Below are 25676 nucleotides of genomic sequence, written 5' to 3' on the forward strand. Positions count from 1 at the left end.
AGAAAGCTTTCAAACTAAATCTACATAAGGGTGATTATACAAAAATGGGGTAACTTTTAAGGATATTTTGTTTACTATATTTTTTATATCAGATTATTACAAATTAGGGTGTATATGATAGCTAATCTAATGAATATATTGTTCCAAATCGGGCCAGCCACTTTTTTAAGTAGATTGTGAGATATTTTAAATTTTCTGGATTTGGCCTCCAGGGGACTGACAAGGCTAACATAGTACTGATAAAAAATACAATTTTGTAATATTCTTAAAGAAATTCAATGAAAATTACTACAAATCTCTCAGTTTTAATAATGGCACATGTCTTTTAAGTATTAAAATCACTTAGTTACATTTAAAAATGATAATTGATAATATATTGTGATACTGGGAAAAAACAATGTCTCAATTTTCAAAACAGCCTTCTGATATTTAACGCAACGTGAATATTCTTACTCTCTTACTTAACTTACTACTTTGACTTAGTTTTACTTAATATTTCAAGTAATTCACAAACAATAGAAACAAAAAAAACGGCCAAGTGCGAGTTGGACTCCTAACAAACCTATTTTTTATTATGTTTGTAACTTAAAATTTACACTTTTAGCAATTTTTCCTTTATCTGTGTTATAAGACGTTGCTTTTTACCATATTTTAAGACTGTATACACGGCAAGCATCCTGTGTATTTTTTTATTCCCTTGCGAATATTTAATTTTGCGGAAATTTGCAGTATTAACGGATGTAGGTATCTTTTAATTGCGTTGCGTTATAAGTTTCATTTTTTTACAGCCCCAAGGGTTCTTAATCTTGAGTATTCAATATAAATTTCAAATTGATACCTCCACGCGCTTCAAAAAAACGTCTTAACAGACAAACGGACAACAAAGTGATCCTATAAGGGTTCTGTTTTTTCCTTTTGAGGTTCGGAGCCCTAAAAATCTAACATTATTTATGTTAAAAGTACTAATTTTCATAAATTGGTTCATGGTTTTTAACCAAAGGCTTGAATGAAAGTCTCATCTGAGTTTTCATAAGAGCCTTTTGACATTTTTATAATGTTATTAAAATAATTAACTTTTATGTTATTTTGAGGTAATTTTACTTCACAATATTATACGTTTACGTATTTATCTAATAAATACATATAACAAGCTATGCCCTGAAAGCATCAAAATCAATAATTAAAATACAATAAGATCTTTTAAATAAAATTATTACTAGTTTGTTTCAATAGCTCTTTTCTTTGCTACTCTTTTTTAAATGTTTCTTCCCTAGTCAAATTCAGTTTTTTTAGCGTGGCGCATGATGTCTTAAACTGAAATATCAAATAGAAATGCTTATACCAATAGCAATCAAGATAAAAGTTCTCAAAAACGATAGAATCATCAGTACTATGGGGTCGCGTCAGTCCACTGGCGCGATATCTGACATAGGACTGATGCCAGCGGATTGATAAAAAGGGACTTAATATGAGATTATAATCACAAATTATGTTTTTTGCCTTATTTCTTATATCAACAAACTATATTTTTACAAATCATACTTAACCATGTATGAATGAAAATAAAAATCAGTTTAACAATAAAATAACGACTCACCATAGGACTGAAATGTTGACTGGCGCAGCACGAATTTAGAGGACAAACACAACCCTAGCGCTGGTACAGTTATGACGGCCATCAAAATATGGGATGCACAAGTAACTTCATTACCAACATTAATATTTAGACAGGGATTTGACCTCGACTTGGTGATATTTAGCGAGAATTTCAAATTTAAAAAACACACAACGGACTGACCAATAAAAATGATGACAAAGTTTATTTTTATTTTTTAAATAAAATGTTAAACATTTCGTTATGAAAGTTATACTATATAATACTATGTATATCAAAGATTGTCCTGAGTTAGTAAGTTTTCTCTAATCAATGATAATGTTTATAAAATAGTCACTTGATTGTTGGTTTTCGGAGTTGTGACATGCCAAAGTACTGATTATTTAAGTATTAATTTTGTTTTTTTATCAATTTGTATTTTAAATAAAGAAGTGAAAGTGAGTGACCAAATAAAGGACGCTTTATTGTTTTAAAATAGATTGTTATTTGATTAAAATATAATAAGACTTTGAATAAATTGGCTGGTGACATTGAGTTACCCCATTTTTGTATAATGACCCATAACAATGAATCAATCCTATATTTCTCCAATTGGTATAGTTTTTAAAGAAGCATAATTGGATGTTTTTCGGATTTCGACGATGCTGCAGTTTATATAACAAATTCAATTTTAAATTAAATATGTATAATTAATTTTCGACTAATGCTGTGTAAAAATACTCACTTTTTCCTAGTTTTGACCGTGTGTAAAGTGAATATCACATCTAAATTATCAAGATCCTGCGACACATCTCGCAATCTAAAGCAGTCGAGTGAACAAAATCCACCATAAACAAAGTCCTTCGCTAGAACCGAACAGAAACTTACGTTTATTAGCACAATATTCAGTGTTCACTCAACCGCAAACTCAAATAAATAACATTTAAAGCACACCCGGCAAACAGACACTTTGTATTCTAAAACAGTACGAAAACAATAAAATGGGAATCGAACCGATTGTGGTAAACATTTTAAAAGAAAATTTTCACACTCCATGATAGATACGCACTGTGTTGAGAGATATCTACTTGAAATTTCTATAAATACCTATTATAAATTCCATAGTAAATCTAAGCTACATGTAAGATATAAGAAATATTTTCAGTATAGTTTTGAAATTAATACGAAGATGAATAGTATGTTCTTATCAGGATGCAGCAATTTGATAAGGAATATTATATTTATGAAGTTTTGATAATCTTTCTAGCTCGTAAAAATAACAATACTGAGATGAAATTGATGCCAAATAACTAGCATGATAGGGTGATATTACTTTACAGAAATTTATATATGTACTCTTTAATATAGAATCATAAATAAAAAAATGCAGTTAAGAATTTATAAGCGCATGTCATGTCGAAATTCAAAACATTATCATAAAAGTAATCGTGATAATAAAATTTAATTCGTTGATATCTCGAGCACAGTGTGTAAAGCGAGCGTGCTTGTAGACTGCAAATCGATAGGTTTTTAACAAATTTTCCAACGTTTAAGCTATTGCAGAGTTTGTTTAGAGTTTGTTCTTGTTTACGAGCACGCTGCTTACATCAGAACAAGTGCTAACTTCATTCTATTTTGAATTTTAATGCTTTATATGTAGGAACTTATAAGAAAACAAGTTTTTTTAACGACTGAATTGATGAGATTGATAGATGATATTATTAGACTTTACAAAAGGTTATTAGCAAATGCTTGTTAACAATACTTGATGTGAAATATAAGGTGCGAACGTGGTTACAAGCACATACACATCTATCACATATCTACAAAACACTTGCCTTATGATAAATGCGTTAATAAGAACCCTTCTTGCAGTCAAACGAAATATTTCAACATTGATGATGTTGTGACAAAACCTTCAATTCAACATTCCTTGCTAATTAACAATCGCAGCCAATTACGAGCAAGAACGAAACATCAAAGTTCAAATTCAACCGTAATTATTTGGGCCATGCACCAACTAATCCAACGTTTCTGTTATCTAGCTATAAATTACAAATAGGCAACTCGTTTGCTATTCACGCTTAATTTCGTCCGCAGTTAGGTCATCTAGATTAAAGCTTCGGTTACGTTTGAATTTGGTTTTGTGGATATGATTTGGATTTCTATTAAGTTTGCATTAAATTTGTAGAATAGGTGATTGAGTTATTCTGATCATGCTTGTGCTTTTCTATGTTTTATACGCTTTTATTAGCTTAATTTCACCTGTATGTTTGTATGTAACTGTCTCCTTTATAGTCAATTTTGTACTTAATTCAAACTTTGTAACCTTATCAAGTCACAATAATTTCGTATTTTAGACCACATTTATTATTGTTTTTCCAGTATATTTATTTATTGTTTTTTTCAGAATATTTAGTTATCGTGCTGATCATTAATTGTATCTTGCTTACCTTGTCCTAAATGTTATAAAATTCTGCATTCGCTATACTGCTTGGAAAAAGATTGAACAATTTCATGAAATTTTCTCCTTCTGTAGTATATAAGTTAAAATACGCTTAATACAAAATATACAGATATTTTGACGACGCGGTTGGCGCAGTGGTAAAGGTGAGCCGACGGTCCCGGGTTCGATCCCCGGTCAGGGCAAATATTTGTGTGATGAACTCAATTATTTGTTCTTGGGTCTGGGTGTTATTATCTATATATGTATTTATTAAATATTATATTTATCGTCGCCTAGTACCCACAACACAAGCCTTAATTGAGCTTACTGTGGGACTAGGTCGATTTGTGTAATAATGTCCTATAATATTTATTTATTATTTATTTTGTATTAAGCGTATTTTCTCTATGCTAAGTGATAAGTAATATTAAGTAATTGTCTTCCCTTGTTTATTAATTTTTTTTTCTACAGGTGTAACTTACCATCCAATCTCTCCTTGCCATTGAAGTACCAAGTGACCTTCGGCTGTGGTTTCCCGTCCACCACTATACAAGTCACGTTCACCCGGGCTCGCTCGAGCAGTGGGCCGTAGGTTTCACCATCTGAGAGCTGCTTGCCGTCACCGGTTTTGACTTCGATGGATTTCGGTTTTACTGTGGACGAATAAATTATTTTAATTAGTATTGATTTTGGATTAGTTTATAATAGAATGAAAGTTATCAGCTTCAGGCTCCTGAAAAACAGTTTATAACTGGGTCATTAAGTTTTTATAACATATGATGGTGTAAATAAATGATTTATTTATTTATTTATATTTATTTATCGTGAAGTATATTTCTATTCTATTGTAAACTTAAATCTATAATACAGATTTTGTAATAATATGTAAATGATTAGATCATATTTTTATATAAGAATATATTTATTCATATAATTCCCTGAAATTTTATTCGCGAAGTGTATAAGAAATAAAAACTCTATTCTTATTTCTCCAAAAATAAAATACAGCAATATAAAAGATTCATTTAAAACACAAAACCTCACGTCTAAAATATTTTAAGGCTAAAATAATATACGAAAATATCTCGGTGAGATTAATAAAAACTTATACAAGATATAATCCAGCGGAATGAAGCCAACTTTTAGAATATTTCTACACATAACGAGTGGATCTGGAAACGTGACCCACCTCCTCGATCTAGATATAGGCTATAAGTTTTATCCGTGACTTCACTTGCATTAACGTTATGTCGAATACTGAGTCTAGTTAGAACCTTATTATTGTTACGGATATAATTTTTCAATGAGCGTCGTGCAATGCCTTGAAATTGAATCAGACAGAGCTTGAGATATTTTTTGTGTATTATAATATTATGCTACCAGATTTCCGCCCGCAGCTTCGCCCGCGTTTCCAAAGGAGTTCCCGTTCCCGTAGGATTTACGGGATAAAAAGCCTATGTCTTATTCTGGGTCTTCTGCTCCCTATTAACTAATTTCATTGTTATCGGTTCAGTTGTATTAGCGTGAAAGAGTAACAAACATCCATCCTCACAAACTTTCGCATTTACAATATTAGTAGGATGGTAATTATACGTATGTAGGTAAATTTAGTGAATATTGTTGGCTTTAGGTATGTATGTTGGGTACGCGTCAGTCAAATATCATGGTAAACAAATTAATTTTGAAAACGCGTCATGGCATTTCTTCATTAACACAACGCATCGTTTTCATTGGAACTACGCCATGAATTCCGCGATGTGGATATTTAACCATTTTTTACTCAATGAGCGTTTTCGATCTTTGAGCGTAACTTACCTACTTATAATTAATTGCGAAACTATATCTAAAAAATAAAAAACGATGTCAAGGGATATCCGGATGGAACGAAGTGTTAACTTAGAGAGAGACAGACAGAGAACCACGCGCACGTCGCACGGCTCAACACAATACAACACAACTCTAGCAAAAAGTGTCGTGACAACTTTTCGTAAGATTTTTTTCCGTCTAGCCCCCTTTCACAACGCACGATAAGGAACTTCGTTCCAACAATCAGTGAGTTACAAGTTACAACAATTTAAATACATTTCGAACTTTCAAAGCAAGTTAAAAGTTCATATTCGAACTTTTAACTTGCTTTCAAAGTTACCTACTAGATAGTTTAACTTTTTAATTGACTATTTAAAGCTAGGATAGACCTGTAAAAACAATTTACTTGATCACGTTCAAAAAGAAACGAATTTTCTTTATTTTAAATCCATCATTACAGACTTCATTAAGCTCCAGTAATCGTATTAATACATAAGTACCTCGATTGCAATTTCGAAGGACCAAAAACTGAAGCTAATGAACTTTAAGCTTCATAAGTATGCCTTGTCATTACTCCTGACTGATAAATACAGTTGGAGAGAAAAGCGCTTTTCGATATTTTTTATGTGAAATATGTGCCAATTATTTTTGGAGTGTGGAATTTATGAATATTTTTTTTGTTTTGTATGCTTAAATATAGCATATTTTATCTTGCAACCCTTTTTCTTTACAGACACAATAATTATTATAATATTTTGATGTAGAGCTATCTAAAACAATTGACGAAAATTTTACATTGTTGTGTATTTCGCATTGGCTTACAATTTAGTATTCCTCCTTGTTGTTTTTAGAAATAAAATAAGTAATATGCTTATTGCATATGTTACGCTTAGTTTTTTGCCATCACGTTCGTTTGAAACTATTTAGAAATGAGACTCTATTCTGCCCTTTCTCATCACTATTGTATAAAAATAATGACCATTAACATTAAACTAACAAACTTAACACCTAATGATTAATAACATAAAGAAGATACCACTTCCAACCCTTTTGTTCAATTCTTACTCAACAGAAAAGTATTTCGTTCAAAAGGGCGATTTCATCAAAAAATCTCCAATACAAGTTATGCCCGTGATTGTACTCTCTAGGGCCAATCATCGTTCCTGCTATAACGATGTTACCTGATTGCCTTCATTTTATTCGCAATTAATTCGCTTACAAATGTGTTTAATGTCGTGATTTTGTGTATTGATTTTATACTTGTGTAATGTTTTTCGTATTTGTAGGAAAATAATACAAATAGTTTTGAATCCGTGTTTTCACATCCTACTAATATTATAAATGCGAAAGTTTGTGAGGATGTGTGTGTGTGTGTGTGTGTTTGTTACTCTTTCACGCAAATACTACTGAACCGATTACAATGAAATTTAGCACACATATAGAGGGTAACTTGGATTAACACATGAGATAGGAATCCCGGAAATCCCTCGGGAACGGAAACTATGCGGGTTTTTCTTTGAAAATGCGGGCGAAGCCGCGGGCGGAAAGCTAGTTATTCAATAAAAGATAAATAGGATACGTTCAAACCTGCTTACCTATAATATAAATGGGGATATTAAGTATGTATGTATTGTATTATTAATTTTTTTTCGTAAAATATAGATTAATATTATCATCATCACAAACATTTTTATTTATAACTAGATTTCCGCCCGCGGCTTCGCCCGCGTTTGCAAAGGAAAACCCGCATAGTTCCCGTTCCCGTGGGATTTCCGGGATAAAAACTATCCTATGTGTTAATCCAAGTTACCCTCTATATGTGTGCTAAATTTCATTGTAATCGGTTCAGTAGTTTTTACGTGAAAGAGTAACAAACATCCATACATCCATACATCCATACATCCATACATCCATACAAACTTTCGCATTTATAATATTAGTAGGATAGCTTCACTTACCAAAGAATATACTATGTTATCTACTCTTAGAAACCAATACGTCAAACTAAAAAATAATACAAAAACTGCGAAAAAGTTAATAAATAATAAAACAGAAGAACTACAATATGAGGGCGTCCCTCGTCATTGTTTCAATAACAGCGTGACAGTTTTTTCATAATATGTCACGCATATATAGAAAAGTAATATAAATAATTGTAAATAGTTATATTTGTTATTGTTTACGTGAAAATTCTCCAAAATAGAAAATAGTTATTGTTACGTGTTACATGACATAACCACATCTGTGTTAAGATAGATTTATGCTTGTTTTATAAAATAAAAGAGCGTGCATGCCGAGCATACGTGTCAGAAGTGAAACTTCTTTGGCAAGATTTGACATAATCGTTGCCTTACTGACGTGACGTGACGGTATTGCCTTTTCCTTGAAATCTTACTATCAATGTTTAACTTCATAAAATAAAATCTTTAAGAAAAAAGCGAATATTCGTCATCGAATTTTCCTTCTAACACTTCAAAAATACGTCCAATACGGTGTCGAAATTGTAAAATGCAATTCAATAATAGGTGTGAAGGGATCCGTCCTCCACACGACTCAGCAAACTTTAAAATGAAAAAAGTACGCATCCATGAAACGCCTTCCCAGCAATTTCTACTTCTCAGACATTCACAACACATCTACACTCTAATAACAACCTTATGTCACACGCACAAGGCACATTTCAGAACGCCCTGTCACAAATCTCCATAACTCATTTTTCGCAGAGGACTACAAAAGTTCATGTTTTATCGAAATATTCGAATCGTATCGGAATCGAGCGATTTATTATTGAAGTTTGTGTACAGGCTTTACAAGTTTAAAGTAGATAAGTTTTGTCTATGGACGGTAAATCATAGACGTTCTATACAAAATTGGGACGTTTTTCCCCATTTCTTATGTTGATTACAAGCCTAGCCGAAAAATATTTAACATAGATAAAAAAGAGCGTGTGTGCCGAGCACACGTGTCAGAAGTGAAACTACTGCAAGATTCAAAGATACAAAATTCATCGTCTTATTCCATGATGTGCCGGTATTGTCATGACGCGACTTTGAAAGTTTACTCCCAACGCGCATAAAGAAGCTTCACATCAATAATTATAGTGATGTGAAGAAAACGTTATCATGTTTTTAAAAGTTAAATCAATATTTATTATCTGTCAAGCATTTAATATTTATTCAACATAATCTGCGTAGGTACATTATATCTCATTTTCCCGTTCAAAACAAACATAAATTCAACACGTAATAAACAACACAATTAAATAACATCTCAGCCGAATCTAATCCCGATTGTGTGAATTAATTCAAACGGTGGCACAATAAACAATTATACAGTTTACATGGCGGGTAACGAAACTGACAGATGTCAACACATGTCAGTTTTGGCGGCAATCGTGCGGTGTCATGGCGGCCTGTCAGGTTGCGTTGAGTTTATTTGCTAGTTACGAATGTGTGGTTATGAAAATTGACGTTTTCTGTACATAATGTTATTGTGTACTCTTTTAATATTGAGATAGATGAGAAGAAATATTTTAAGTTTTATATTTTAGCTTACCGCCCGCAGCTTCGCCCGCTTTGTCTAAAACCTAATAAATTATATACTAAAACCTTCCTCTTGAATCATCACTCTATCTATTAAAAAAACCGCATCAAAATCCGTTGCGTAGTTTTAAAGATTTAAGCATACAAAGGGACATAGGGACGTAGGGACAGAGAAAGCGACTTTGTTACTATCTAGTGATGATGAGTGGGATTACAACTGCGAGACCGATTTCACATACTTAATAAATTTGACGAAACACTAAACCATTTTCTAATGTCAGAAGGTACGACACAACACCTAAGGCAACAAATTGAAATAAAAAAAATAACTATCAAGATCGATTCACCCAGTCTTAAAGCACACCCAGTCGAAAGTAATGTTATGAAACCCAAAAAATAGAGTCAAATTCAGAAACGTTTCCTTTTTTTTAAAGTCAGCTAAAAGACGTTAACAGTCATGAAAATCGATTGAGATTTAGGAAAGATTTTGAAATAAAGTATTAAATAAAATATTTTTTTACCTTTGCACATACGTATTACCTATTTAAAAACGTTATACCTACGAACTGTTTATTCTTCAAAATTTTCAATAGAGAAGTTGTTAAGCCTCGTTTTCGTATTATTGTAACAAAGTCAGAAGCCAAAGGATTATTTTAGCCTTTCATTAAGTTTTGTTAAACTTCTCGATAGCCACGTGAGGCGGTTGCTAATATTGTGTATTTATCTTTGATTATGAGTGAGTTGGATTAGGCTGGAGGCACAATGGGTATTAATAATAATAAATTTAAAAGGAAAATTTTTGCATCGACCTGTTTTAGATGAAGTAGGATAGCGAAATATTCTTAGATAGTTGATAATAATATTAACATAGCATGAAGTTTGAAGTATGAAGCTACACAGAATAGGAGCCTAGTAACTTATGAAAAATACCTACCCTTTTCTTGCATCCTTATTTCTTACTAATATTATAAGTAAGATATATATGTGTTTGTTTTGCTTTAAACATTGCATTTCCATGGGAATTTCCTTGTAGTTTTTTTCTAAATAATCTATAACGTATGTGATATACCTACGTTTAAAAAAATGTGTGCATGTACTAGTGTACACACGTAAGAACTAAGAAGTGAAACTTCTTTATGACCTTATTTTATTTTAATATTTTATAAAAAAAATTCCAACCCCGATAAAGAAGTTTCCCTTCAATAACCCAGTGTACCCGCAGATTTATGAAGACGTTTGCAGTGTAACTTTTAACGTGTACTCGACTTAGAAGTTTAACGAACAAAATTCCGAATTATCTGAACTTCGATACGTAACAACGACAAGTATGTACAACTCGTACTACATTATTTACTACGATACTTTCTTTTGAATGAAGGCACATTAATATTCTGTGGCTCTTTCTTAGTAGTTAATTGTAGCGCTAGTTTAGAATAATTAAAAAGACATCCATACATAATATTATAAATGCGAAAGTAACTCTGTCTGTCGGTCTCTTACTCAATCACGCCTTAACTACTGAACAATTTACATGAGGTATAGAGATATTTTGATACCCGAGAAAGGACATAGGCTACTTTTTACCCCGGGACATAGGATAGGTTTTATCCCGGAAATCCCACGGGAACGGGAACTATGCGGGTTTTTCTTTGACTGCGCGGGCGAAGCCGCGGGTGGAAATCTAGTAGTTTTATAAAAGTAAATAATGAAATAAAACTAAATACGTTTTAATAAGAAAAACTTATGATTATTGTATTGTCAAATCTTTGATAAATGTATACAAATCAATTAAATCTGTGCGTTCCACCTAGGTAAAAATCGAGTTGCATACAAACATACAGGCAGATGAATCTATTAATAACTTGTTAAAAACAGACAAATTATACTGAAAATGTTTTCTATACTAATATTATAAAGAGGAAAGGTTTGCATGTACCTATGTATGTGTGGTTTTCACGCATAAACTACTGGACCGATTTTGATGAAATTTGGACAGACAATTTTTAGACCCTGAGAAAGAACATAGGCTACCTTTTATTGCGAAATATGTACCACGGGCGAAGCCGGGTCGGACCGCTAGTCTAAAACTAATCTGCAAAATGCAAGAGATCGATTCAATCTTTCTATACAAAACACGAACCAAAATAAACAAAGACAAACGTTCTAAACATTCTAGAATATTCCAGACTTATAGAATTTAATCAGAGCTCACAGCAAAATAATCCGGGTTAACGCTCACCATACGTTAGTTCGTCGGCACGGCGGGTTTGAATATTCATTGCTTGCTCGAATAGCCGTGTTTACAACTATACTCCTGCATAGCGTTCAAGTGATTTAGGTACAATGCGATTGCTCCTTTCGGCTGGTGTTGATAAATGTGTAAACGCTCTCGTGGTAAGCGTGTCGTAATTAATGTTGGGATAATTTATAAGAATTGTTTTGTGAATATATATTTTTATAGTTGTTTATTTATTTGAGTTGAGTTTTTCGAAGCGGTTTAAATTAATATAAGTAAGCTTTTCGCCCGCAGCTTCCCTCGTGTAGTCAAAGGAACACCCGCATAGTTCCCGTTCCCGTATGATTTTCGGGATAAAAATATTCTATGTGTTAATACAAGTTTTCTCTTTGTGTGTACCAAATTTCATAAAAATCGGTTCTGCAGATTGTGCGTGAAGGAGTAACAAACAAACAAACATACCTACAACTTTCGCATGTATTAGTAGGATATTTTATCAGACGCCCAGACGTGTGGATACAATATATTTTGTGAATGAATAATTTTAGGCTGGCAGAACATTAAATGTTTTCTTCTGTATAAATAAACCTGCTAACTTATTTATAAAAAAATATTGACATCTGATTTATTATTCCGCGCTAAACTGCCACCAAAACTCAAAAATACAGAATTCACGGTAAATTTCCTAAAAAAACAAAGGTTGAAAATACATTCCCAATATATAATTGACATTGAGAACCGGAAGAAAGATGGCGCGACCTCCGTCCGGAGAAATGTCAAACTTTTCCAACTTCCTGTTATTGAATTTTAAACTAGTTTGCGTTACGGATTCATATACATATAAGTTTTTTGAATTGAATTCGTATAAACGGGCTTCACATGTTATATTGGATACGTATTGATATGTTATTTTGTGTTTTCATAATTAACAATTTTAGAAGTTACTAGCGGTCCGCCCCGGTTTCGCCCGTGGTACATATTTCGCAATAAAAGGTAGCCTATGTTCTTTCTCAGGGTCTAAAGTTTGTCTGTGCCAATTTTCATCAAAAATCGGTCCAGTAGTTTATGCGTGAAAACCATATATACATACAAACCTTTCCTCTTTATGATATTTCTTTATAATATTAGAAGTTATATGAAACTTAAATTATCATTTTAATGAAATGTTTTTTCTATGTTTTAAAACAATTTACTGCGAAGTGCGTGATTTTATGCATGCAATACAAAATTGCCAATATACACGTATAGAAAATTACTTAGCAACGGCTGAATCAATTTTGATGGAACCCATCATGTTTTTAATATTAACCTATAATTTGTTACTAGTAACTATTTGAAGAATATAAATAATACAATTTTAATCATCATTTAAAACCGTTTTATTTCAACACCGCAATTTAACCCTGAATAAATTATAATTAAAATATCAAATCAAAATATTAACCGTTCTCAATTACTGTAGGTCCATTATAATGTCCTTGGTTAAGCCAGATTTAATTTAATCCCCCTCATAATAGGGTTTAAATTTAATTAACGGGTTATGTTTGATTTGTCAAAGTGTTAAATAATTAGTGAAAACCGTATAAAAGTGAATCCTTTGAATTTTAACTCTTTGACTGTAATTTTTTAATTGGAGGTTCTATTTGAGTTTGTAATAGTATGAAATGTTTAAATGTGTCTGTGTCAATACTAAATATTATGTAGTATGAAATCATTTGAATGCGTATAAAGTTTTAAGGATTCATTTGAAGTATATTCAAATGGAATTACATATTTATATAAAGAAGAAATAAGGACCAATAAGTTCGACATGTGACATATGCCCGTACCTAATTGGCCAGCGTGGTGGATGATGGTCTGTACCCTCACAGGAGGCCCGTATGCCTGCAGTAGAGTAAGGAAAAATTAACTGCGTTAAAAACAACCGACTTCAAAAACGGAAAAGTAAAAAATAAAAAAGATTTGATATTATTAATTACTACATATTATTTAGATGTGCTATTTATTAAATAGGTTTGATGTCGGTGCACGGGCTTAATACTAAGTGCTTAGTGTTTGGCACCGACTTCAAACCTATTTAATAAATAGCACATCTAAATAATATGTAGTAATTAATAATATCAAATCTTTTTTATTTTTTACTTTTCCGTTTTTGAAGTCGGTTGTTTTTAACGCAGTTAATTTTATTTAATACTTTTTAGTGTAATTTTCAACACGAATCAAACGAGCCCAAACTCGATAAAGTTGAGTCAATATATTACTGAGTTCCTATGGCCACCTTCCGATTCCATCATCAAATCAGCTCTATGTCATGATAATGTTTCATCGCTATCCAATTTATATACGTATACAAAATTTCAGCTCAATCGGTTACCGGGAAGTGAATCAAAGTTACTTGCTACATTCCAATTAAGTCATCGAGTACAGACAAAAAAGCTCATTAAATAAAAACTACTGGGCCTAGCCGAATAAAATTTTTATGGGACCAATTCGACACCATCCCGCATCGAACAAAAAAAGAATCACGTAAATCGGTTCAGAAACCTCGGAGTAATCGGTGTACATACATAAAAAAAAAAAAAAAAAAATATACCAGCCGAATTGATAACCTCCTCCTTTTTTTTGAAGTCGGTTAAAAAACAAGTGATAACTGCGTTAAAAACAACCGACTTCAAACTTGCACTTGCAACATTTACAAATACAGACAAAAATGCTCATAAAATAAAAACTACTAGGCCTATTCGAATAAAATTTTTATGGGACCAATTCGACACCATCCCGCATTGAACAAAATTATCACGTAAATCGGTTCAGAAACCTCGGAGTAATCGATGTACATACATACAAAAAAACATACCGGCCGAATTGATAACCTCCTCCTTTTTTTGAAGTCGGTTAAAAATAGACAAAAAATACGTAGGCAGATGATAATGGTAATACAATGCATAATATGTTTTGATTAATAAAAATGTACCTACAAGTAAATTGGAAACCAAATTGAAAGCCCATAATTAAATATTATGTAAAATAGAGTAGAAATTTAATAAAAATTGACCGGACTATTCTAGGAAAATTCCATAATTATAAAATCCTAAATATCTGTGACATATTATCAAGTTAAATGAAAAATAATAAACTCCAAGACAACGTCATAAATATATACGATAGGTATAAAAATATTTACCGTATCTGTAACGAGACGTCGTAAAAAAAAATTTCAAGCAAATTACTTTTTTAATTTACGGCCCGCCATTTTTAATTTAGTTCGCTCCTTTGTTGTTTCAAATTGAAATTCCTGTATGTAACGCTCTGAAGATTTTAAGAACTTATATATTAATATAAGGTGTCTAGTTTAATTAAAAAGGCTGTGTGAATGTTTCTATACACCCTTTGTAAGATTTATGAATATTGTCGTACTTTTTCTTAGTTTTTTGCTTTGTGAATGAACTTCCTAAAAGAAAGTCGTGAATTATAATAGACACAACATGTTTGAGTTCTGCTTTAAGAAACTTTTAAATCCTTGTCCAGAGTCAGATGACAGCTTTTGCTCTCTGTAATTTTACAAAGTTTTTCAACAACGAAAGACTTATTTAATAATGTAAATATTATATTGTTATCTAAGTTGTAATATAATGATATCTTACAAAAAAAAAATAGTGTAGCTAAAAATCTTGTTAATTCGTCTACAAATTATATTATACGAAATAATTGGAATAATCTGCTTTCTGACTATTACTTTGAGTTAAAATTACCTTTCAATTTAAGCCCTAAAGCCCTTTTTCTGTCAGATGTTCATAAAAAGAACTAAGTTTGTAAGAAAAACATATTCCCTAGTAAGTTACAAAATACTCGTATAAAATAAAATTCCCGCTGACTTATTCACCGCCTTACATCGCCAAATATCGGTAAAAACGCATCACTAAATCTCCGTATCACAAATCGCAACACATTAGTGTTGTACCCTTATCGATGTCTTGGACGGTTTCCATGGCCACGCCTCTCGTGTTATCGATAAATTATCGACTAGACTTGGCTTTGTTTTGTGGATCTTTAGTATATTAGATTTATGTGATCTTAGTGTAGTTAAAGTGAGTTATGGCATGCATTTTGCTCAACGTTGTAAGTGAGGGTATCGAGGTTAAATGAGTTAGAGTGAAGTGGTTATTCTTGAGCTTGTAGTAGGTTCAAAGTTTGATTTATTCCGGGTAATGTTATTGTTAATGTGGAGTTTGAACCTTCACCCTTGTGTTAAATATTGTTAATGGTATTTTGATGTGGATTGAAATGTTTAAATTTATCTTTAATTTATCTGTTCATTAAGAACAGATTTGATTGAAATATTTTTACATCTTCTCTCATTTAATTAGAACATTCACTACTAATTATTATAAGTCTAACGCTGGATAAATAATTATTATAACGCGTAACGTTCGATATCAATACAAAAATCATATCGAAAATTTAACTTAAAAAAGCAATAAAAAATGGAAAACCCTAACTTAATTGAAAACATACTAATAAACGAAAACGAAATCACAATTTTTCGATACTTTCCCACCACTACACAAATTGTCGATAACTCCAGCACATCACTATCAATTTGGCAAGCTGTCATTGGCAAGCTCCAGGCGATGCATTATGCGCTATCGCAAGCTGAAAGGTGAAATATTTGGATAATTTCGCTTATCGATGAATTTTTTAAGTCGACGGCATTAGTAGCGCTAATGTTGCGAAAAGTTATTTTTAAAGATTAGTACTTTGGATACATTTATTATTTTAGAACTGACTTTAGGTAATTAAGTTGTACAACTATAGAGTAAGACCTGTTAATTGCTTATTATGAAATAAATAAATTAATGTGTGTGTTTGCATGTGTGTGTGTGTGTAATATGCAGGTGGGAGTACCAGAAAACTTAACATAACACCTTCCTCGAGAACTACGCTATCCGAGGTAAAAACAGAATGAAAATCGGTTCAGTAGTTTCTGAGTATATTGTGAATAGACAGACGTGACCGATGATCTAATTTTAGAGTAGTGATATTATTATAGTGATATGGAGTAAAGATTGGATTTATATGTGATACGATTTGACTCAAACCGCCCGTTTTTATTAACTCTATTAAGTACTATGAGATGGCTACATCCTTACCAACTAACATTTTTTTACCAATGTTTCATAATATTATGATGTTAATTTACATTTAAATTCCCTCTCTATTATATAATATATGTGTTTTTTTTTCTTAAATTTTGCTTTATTTCTTTTTAATTTTATTTTACACTACACAAAAGCAATGCTTTTTTATCTTTCTCATTTGCGTTATTTTGACAAATTCATATAATACCTACTTGAATAACTTACTGTATACGAACATGAGAACTTAAGTCAGAAATAACTTTAGATTCCGCATTTTCAGTGCACGTTGACGTCCTGTGTCCCGAGGGGGCAGAATCCTACTTGTTGGCAAACTTGAGGTTTAAATAAAATAGATTTTCAATGGGTTTCCTTGGTAGCTAGATAAAAATAAATACCAAATTAGGATGTAACTTTTAAAATTGACGAGTATTTCTCTAGATTACCTATATTATATATTATAATTGACTGAAAAAGACTGTTTAAAACATACATAGGTAACCGTTTAAAAAAATCACTCATATAGCAAGGAAACTACATTACCCATACTGATGGGTTTAGCTTTACAAGAGAATGGCTGGACCGATTTTAAAGAACTTTATCATGACATAAGTATATAATATTAAACAACAAAGAAACAAAAAAAAAATGTTTGATAAAAATGTATATCTATCATTACAACTTGCCTTGTATTTCTTAAGAAATACAAAATACTAATTGCTGTGAAAGTAATGACAATAGAAACTCGACATTACCATTAGAAATGAAAATAAATATTCAAAGAATTGCAGGAATATTTAGGAGAGTAATTACACAGAAGTATACTACTACGAATAATATAAAAGAACATAATACAAAACCAGTCTTTCAAAAAATTTTAAATAATATAATTAATAGAAACTAGAATTAGCCACATTTAACAAGAAAGAAGAACAATCGGATCAACGCTATTATATTTATTTCTTTTTTCAACTCATAGATACTTATATTTATATCTACTAAACGTATGTATGTGATTGTAATGAGTTAATTTATCTTTTTGCAAGCTTTGGTAATATCAAAAAAGCTAAAACCCCCTTTAAAACAAAACAGCCTGTAAATGCTCATTACAACATACGAGTTTTCCCTTTATACTAATACAAAATGGCAGCCAAATGTTTACGTAAAAGCTTATAAACGCACCCTACTGGAAGAGTTTTTTTACATAAAAAACCACCCTCAGGTAATCCTAATAACGAAGATAACGAGATGAATCGTTAAAAACGTTAAAAATGTCGTTAACCGCTCAAGTATCTTGTTATTTATGGAAATGATTCCGATTCCGATCGTTACCCGTTTACGTGCCATTTACACGTCACGATCAGTCGTGTCGTTACGTTTTATCGTGTGGTGTTAACACCGTAATGAGCGTCTGGTTTAAGGTTTAAGTCATGCTAAACATATGCATGTAATTAATTGTAAATTACTAGTTGGAGAAGGAAAATTATGGTAATATGTTTAATTTTTCTAATTGATTGTTGCACGATATTGTAAAAGACCTATTATTATGTTTGTACTTTGAATTATAAGTTTATTAAGTTCTAAATAGAGGGCTTACAGGTAATTTACAAGTTTATAAGATACATTCTAGCATAATTATTACAAAGTAATTTATTCATGAAAAGCTGTTATTAATTCTAGCATCTTTTGGAATAATTATGTTTACAAGGTTTCTATTCACAAAACCACTAAAGGGAATCACTTTAAATGCAAATTTAAATTAAAATTTAATTATCCTGAGGTTTGTAATCGGTTTCACAACTTTTCAGATAAAATTGACTTTAAATTTTAATACAATAATATCGTATTTAGTGAACTCAATGAAGATATAATCGATTTACTGATTTTTAAAATATTCGAAAATAAAAAAGGGTTTCGAATGATTGTCGCGTTAATTATTGTAGTCTATTTATAAAAACAAATGCATATTCATCGTTCTAAAATTATAAAGATTACAGTATAAATTTAAACAGTTATAATATTTATAAATATGAAATATCGTGTCGTGATCGTATCGTACGATATAAATTTCGATGCTATAATGAGATGACTACACTTAACTCTGCCAGAGACATAATTATGCAACGTTGTTTGGTTTTTCTTAAGAGGAAAAAGAATGTCTTCAGGAATTATACAGAGAATCTTATTTGAATAATCCTTTGTATTTGTATTTTTAAAGTCTGACGATTTAAAGATGCTTTCGGTTTTCAGTACGATTGAGAAACACAATACGCTATTATTGCTATGTTACCTTTATGAAAGTAAAATAATTAATTGAATTATAATAAACTATAACCGTTTATCTGGTCTCGCCCGGGTTCAGAGGGATAAAAACAAAACAAAATACAGGATTGGCATTGCTAGCCATAACCTTACTATAATGGCGGTAGGTGTAAAAATACTTGCTTTTCCGTCGGGTTCATTCGCGGATGAAATCGCGGGGCACGGCTAAAGTTAGTTTGAATGTTATCGAGAAATAGTGTATCTGTTTAGGTACAAGGGAAACACTTTTGAGAATCAGTAATAATATATGAATTTGATATTGCACGCCTCATAAGCGAAGCGTTGAGGTGGGTACTACTGTCACTTCGCGCAAAACATCTGATTTTTCAAACTTAAAATGTCTTTATGTATCATACATTGCACTTGTAAGATAATACATACACACACATATTAAGAAAAAACACTATTTTTAACATTTATGATATTTTTGATGTCATTTTTGTTTTTTAAACTAGTTAAAAAACAGTTTAAAAAAGTTCTGTCTTGGACGTCCGTGTGTCTGTATGTGCGGAGGATTTTCTTGTTAACACGATAGCGACCGAAATACTTTACTAATCGAGTCTTTTTTTTCTCTTACGCTTGAGTATGCTCAGGAATAGAACCCTTTCATTTTTCAGGGTCTGATTCGATGTGGTTTAATTTTTATTAAATAAACAAAAAAAAAATATCGACTGTTCTCTATAATTTTAGTATATCTATATATTATATTCTTTATTTTTTTATATTTATAGTGTACTCAAAATTCACCATTATAAACTCGATTCTTTATACTATAAGCCAAGGTTTAAAAAAATAAGTTGGTAGTCAGTCCCTTAAACCTGCGCAGTTTCACATCTAGGTGGGGCCACAAGAAAAATAGCTCAATTAATACGGTACCGCTTTCTTTACTTTTCCAACTGTTTTATTTTATTTCTTTTTTATATTTATAGTGTACTCTTTATAAATAATCAATTTTATTGTAAAGGATGAGATTATGAGGCGTGCACTTTTGGATTTTCCAAACTATTTTTGGTTTTATGGCATTCAAACGCTTTATAAATATAATTTTTCCATTCTTTATAAAATATTTATAATCAGTAATATAGATTTTACACTTATCCTGTACGAACAAACGAAAAATAAAACCATTCTTCTCTTAATATTTCGTATTACATTGACAACATCATAAATTAGGCACAAATAAATTGCCAAAGTATTTATAAACTACCCACATTTGTATATGAAAAGTTATGATAAACAGGTACTGTATCATCAATAACAGGAAAGATATAATCTATTTACGGTATGTGTCGCAAAAGTATACATTTGGCAAGACACCAGGCTAGTCTAGGAGCCGGCGACGTAAAACTTTAAGTGCTTTAGTTTGGAACTTTTTTATTTTTACACTGCGTTGTGAATTTTTTACGGATGGAATGGCTGTGCAGATGAGGGACGTTTTTTGGTATAGACTAATGTACTTGATGTGTTTTATGTTTTATTAAAATTCTTGAAATTATTGGTTTCCTTTACTACTACCGTTACGCACATTACTTTACTACCTACCAGTACTGTTATCATTGTGTTATCATGTAAGATTAATGTAAATAGTTTTGAATGCCGTAAAACTAAAAATATCAAACTCAGTACATCATCAAATGCATGACATAAATGTAAGTTTGAACCATAAAAATATTTATGACACTTTATTGTACAAGTACCAGTAATAAAAACATAATTTAACAAGAAAACATGAATACGGTAAGTGCACAAAAGGCGGCCTTATTGCTTAAAGCAATCTCTTCCAGGCAACCATATTAATAAAAGACATGTACGATGCTGGTTAAACGCGAAGGCGCAATCAAAAAGAAAATAAATATAAAAATATATAAAAATACCTAGTTTATTACATAAATGGTTAACCATGTTCAGATTTTTGACATTCTATTGGATTAATTATTAAACACTTGTTTCGTATTATTGCGTACCGAAATATTAATGAAACCCAGTCATAAAGGAACATAAATTTTAGCAATTTTGAATTTTAATATCATAATATTTTAATAGTATTGTAAAATAGAAAAAGCTTAATTTTAAGATCTTTAGTTAAATTTCTGACCGACATAAAACGAGAATATTATTAACTTAGTTATTTTTTTTTAACTTTAGCCTATTCATATCACTACATAGTATAAAACAAAACAAAACGCTTTCTCTGTCCCTATGTCCATAATATGTCCCGTTGTATGCTTAAATCTTTAAAACTACGCAACGGATTTTGATGTGGTTTTTTTTAATAAATAGAGTGATTCAAGAGGAAGGTTTTAGTATATAATTTATTAGGTTTTAGACAAAGCGGGCGAAGCCGCGGGCGGTAAGCTAGTACATAACAAAATATAAATAAACACAGGAGACTGGCTCTTACGTCATACGTAAGTCGTATCTTCCCACAGATAATCGCGTGCCACGACATAAATCTTGGCAAAGAACCACTTGTCTCAATATGCACTTTGTGTTTTAAACTATATATTTGTACGAATTTTTGTAACCTTATTTTATGTAACCTAAATATTATAATGTAAAAATGTAAGAATGTATGTTTGTTGATGTTTGAAGCAAAAACTACTGAACGGATTTTGATGATACTTGGCAGTCATGTATCTTTAGCAAAATATCAATATAATAATATGAAAATTATCCATTTTTCTGGTGTGTGTTCATCCCTTTATCTATAATATAAAAATGAATCCCAAAATGTGTTGGTAAGCGCATAACTTTAGAACAGCTGAACCGATTTCTTTAATTCTTTTTTATTATATTCCTTGAAGTACGAGGATGGTTCTTATGCAGAGAAAACGTGAATATTTACCACGGGGCGCCACGGGCAAAGCCGGGGCGGACCGCTAGTATCATATAGAAAACTAGCAGTGCCCTGCTATTTGACACGCATTGCTCCGTTCCTGTAGGTCTAAGCGTGATGTTATAATAATATTATAGCCTTCCTTGATAAATGGGCTATTTAACAGCGAAATAATTTTCCAAATGAGACCAGTAGTTTCTGAAAAACTTTAGAAAAACTTTAACTTTAGCTTTATAATATTAGTATATAGACATAAAAAAAACCTAAATAAACTAGGTAAGTACTTAACCAATTTTGATAATACATTCATATATTGGAAGCTACATTTTGTAAATCATCTAATTAGTTTTTTCCGTGCTAGAGCCAAGTTTATAGATAGTGTATAAAAATAATATGAAAAAGCTCACTTTCTAAGAACTATACTTCTCGATTGTGGAATCGATGTTTTGTGAAGAAGTTTTTAATTCGCTTGATGTTTTGTGCTTTTGACAAGGTACTTTACTTGGATATGACTTGGCTTTTATATAAAAATACAGGTTTTTCTTTCATAAATAATAATAATTGATAGTGTTTTGTATGACTAACGTAACTAACGTAACTCTGTCTGTCTGTCTGTTACTCAATCACGCCTAAACTACTGAACCAATTTTAATGAAATTTGGTATGGAGATATTTTGATACCCGAGAAAGGACATAGGCTACTTTTTATCCCGGGAAAATGACGCAATCCCGGAAATCCCACGGGAACGAGAACTATGCGGGTTATTCTTTGACTGCGCGGGCGAAGCCGCGGGCGGAATCCTAGTTATAAATAAATATTTCAGGACAATTTTCACACAAGACACGATTCCCATAGGTACTAAGCTATATAGAGAAACCTATATAGAGATTATCAGTTTATCTATCTAATTTAGTAACGTTTTTTCAAATTTTTTTATTCAAAAATCTCTCCAAACCGTAACAAACGAGAATATGCGGTTTCAGACAAGCGCAGCCTGGCGGCAAGCCAATAGCGTAAATACTCCTATCTGTGAACTGTACCTTTGAATTTATTGTGTAATGCAAAATGTGTCTTATTTCGAATGGACGTAATGTTAATGTTGGTTAAATTTGTAGATAAGTGTAGAATAATATTTGTTTTTTACGCTATCGTTTAGTAAAAGTTTTATTGAAATTGGTTCAGTTTTTACAAAGGTAACTCCGGACAAACGAAATATAGACAAAGAGACGGATTAAAAAAACATTATAATAATATTACCTATACATTCTTTAATTACCACGAGCATTGCAGAAACTAATATAAATATACATACGTTAGTAATTTATAATATTCTAATTTATTTTTCAATGTATATTTAATTCGTAAATAACTCTATTCCACACAATTTTTTCCATACTACCATAGCATACTTACTACCCTAAAAACCTACACAAAACTATCTTTAACACAAAATTTTCATTTAATTCTTCATTGTAATCTCAAATCGTACACCAAAATAAAGAATTGAATTCACTAATATCTATAAAAATTGGCACCAGCTCTGACCATATCTCACTGCAACAGAACACTGGATTCTGGCCAGTAAATATGCATCGACCACGCCCTCCAGATACACTTGGAACTTACTGCTTTTCGAGAATTGAAAGGAATTTATTTCAAGACCTCGAAACAGAAAAATAGACACAATAGACGTAAGCAAGAAGTATCAAACATATTGAGTTAGTTACAATAGTAATCTATACTAATATCATAAAGCTGAAGAGTTTGTTTGTTTATTTATTAGAACGCGGTAATGTCAGGAACTACTGGTCCGATTTAAAAAAATATTTCAGTGTTCGATAGCCCATTCATCGAGGAAGGCTATAGGCTATATCATCACGCTAAGACCAACAGGAGCGGAGCAATGCGGGTAAAACCGCGGAGCGCAGCTAGTAAGTAATAACCTGATCGAATTTTAATTTTAATTTATTTATTTAATATTATTTTATTTATCTACACCTGAAACTGCATAATAATTTTAAAGCAATTGAATCAACTACACTCGTAGCAGTATTTATTAAATTAAACTTAAAAAAATTGTCATAATATTATTATCCAGGATAACTTAGCTGATGATTAAGGCTTAGAAAAAGTAAAAATATGAACTAACAGTCGAAGTCTAACTAATAACTATATAGGTTTATAAACAGCAAAAAAGTTCTTATCCCATAATTTTTGTGAATCTTAAATAATTTGAAAATTGTTTCACTAACAGCTGTAATGTCTATAGTTTGCTACACTGCTATCAATTCTCTCAAACAATTAAAGTATCTATGTATTAAGTATTAAAATATATACAAAGCACTACAGGAATGTTGACTCTATTTCTCTTTCAAGGAGCATTCGGAGAAAATATTCGCGAAAGAAAGAACACTATGTTCTAAAAGGAACGGCCACAGAGTAAATAAATTCAGACGCAACGTTGTATTTTTTATTATTCTTTTGTTTTGTTCCAGGCATTTGTGTGGTCATGGCCGGTTGGAATCGCTTGCTATTTGAATTTAATGCCATTTTACTTAGTGAAGACCATCGGTTTGGTATTTATTGGCATCTTAACAGTTTAAGGAAATATTTTATGGGTATAGGGATTTTTGTTGTGTAGTTAGACGATTAAAGAATATTTGTACATTTGTGTGTTTTGTTCTTAGTAATAGATAACTATTGCTTATTTTTTTCGTAACAAGTATCAATACATGCATAAGCATAACACATTGATAAATACGTAAACATAAGAAATCAAATACGAAAAAAAGAAGCACAATGTCAACCACTATGTTAACCACTATGTCAACATATTAATAAATTTGAACAAACTCTCTATTCCACACTACTCTGTACAACATGTTTGCTCTGTCAAAACCATAAAGATCTCGCCACATTTTATATTTCAATGATAAATAGAGTTGAAACAAAACGATTTTGAAGCGTTTTGTAAACAAGTTTGTTTGAAATTCGCGTGAATTGTTTACGAAAGTGCGTTTACAGTGCGTGATGAATTTTGGGGTTTTCGTACTTTTATAAACAGCTAGCTGAGCCCTGCGGATCTACCCGCATTGCTCCGCTCCTTTTGGCCTTAGCGTGATGATATATAGCCTATAGCCTTCCTCGATAAATAGGCTATCTAACACCGAAACAATTTTCCAATTCGGACCAGTATAGTTCCTGAGATTAGCGCGTTCTAACAAACAAATTATTCAGCTTTATAATATTTTATTAGATATTTACATACATAATATAATATATATTTATAATTGACACATAAATGTTCAGTAAAAATATTTCACAAGCCTATAAGATATAATAATACCTATGTACTTCTCACACTTTACAGATCAATTTTAAATTCAAAATTAATTTTCATCTTGAATCTGACCTTTTACACTAATTCATTTTTTATTATTTTCCTCTCACTAAGCGAGATCTTGCTGGCCCCCAAGACACATGGGAATTAATCAATGGGTCTCAAATAAAAGGGATTTCACGCCGAATGTACGTTATTAGCAAAAATCACCTATTCTACTCGTAATCGTCGCAATCTCGACCATTGTGTGGTACAAGTTATAAGCGGAGCGTTTATGCTGTTGCATAGCTTCTATCGTGGGCTTTGAGCGCGGGGACCGAATCGAGAAATTCCGTAACGAAAAAACCTCTCGCTCCCCACTCCGAGGGGCTCGGAGGTGTGGCTTGAAGGCATGCTATGCAATAGCTTTACCGCGGCA

The 25676-nt window shown here is 31.5% G+C and overlaps 1 protein-coding gene across 10 annotated transcripts in view; it reads right to left on the reverse strand.

Annotated features, from left to right (window-relative positions):
* Positions 1-25676, reverse strand: part of LOC123703740 (hemicentin-1-like) — a 321559-nt gene that overhangs the window by 80518 nt on the left and 215365 nt on the right. For all 10 annotated transcript variants that reach the window (XM_045651847.1, XM_045651851.1, XM_045651849.1 and 7 more), the window contains exon 4: positions 4523-4693. In XM_045651847.1, the coding sequence (XP_045507803.1) occupies positions 4523-4693 (171 nt within the window). The remainder of the gene's footprint in view (positions 1-4522; positions 4694-25676) is intronic.

This window comes from Colias croceus, chromosome 27 (assembly GCF_905220415.1).
Source record: "Colias croceus chromosome 27, ilColCroc2.1".
In the NCBI taxonomy this organism is placed as follows: Eukaryota; Metazoa; Arthropoda; class Insecta; order Lepidoptera; family Pieridae; genus Colias; species Colias croceus.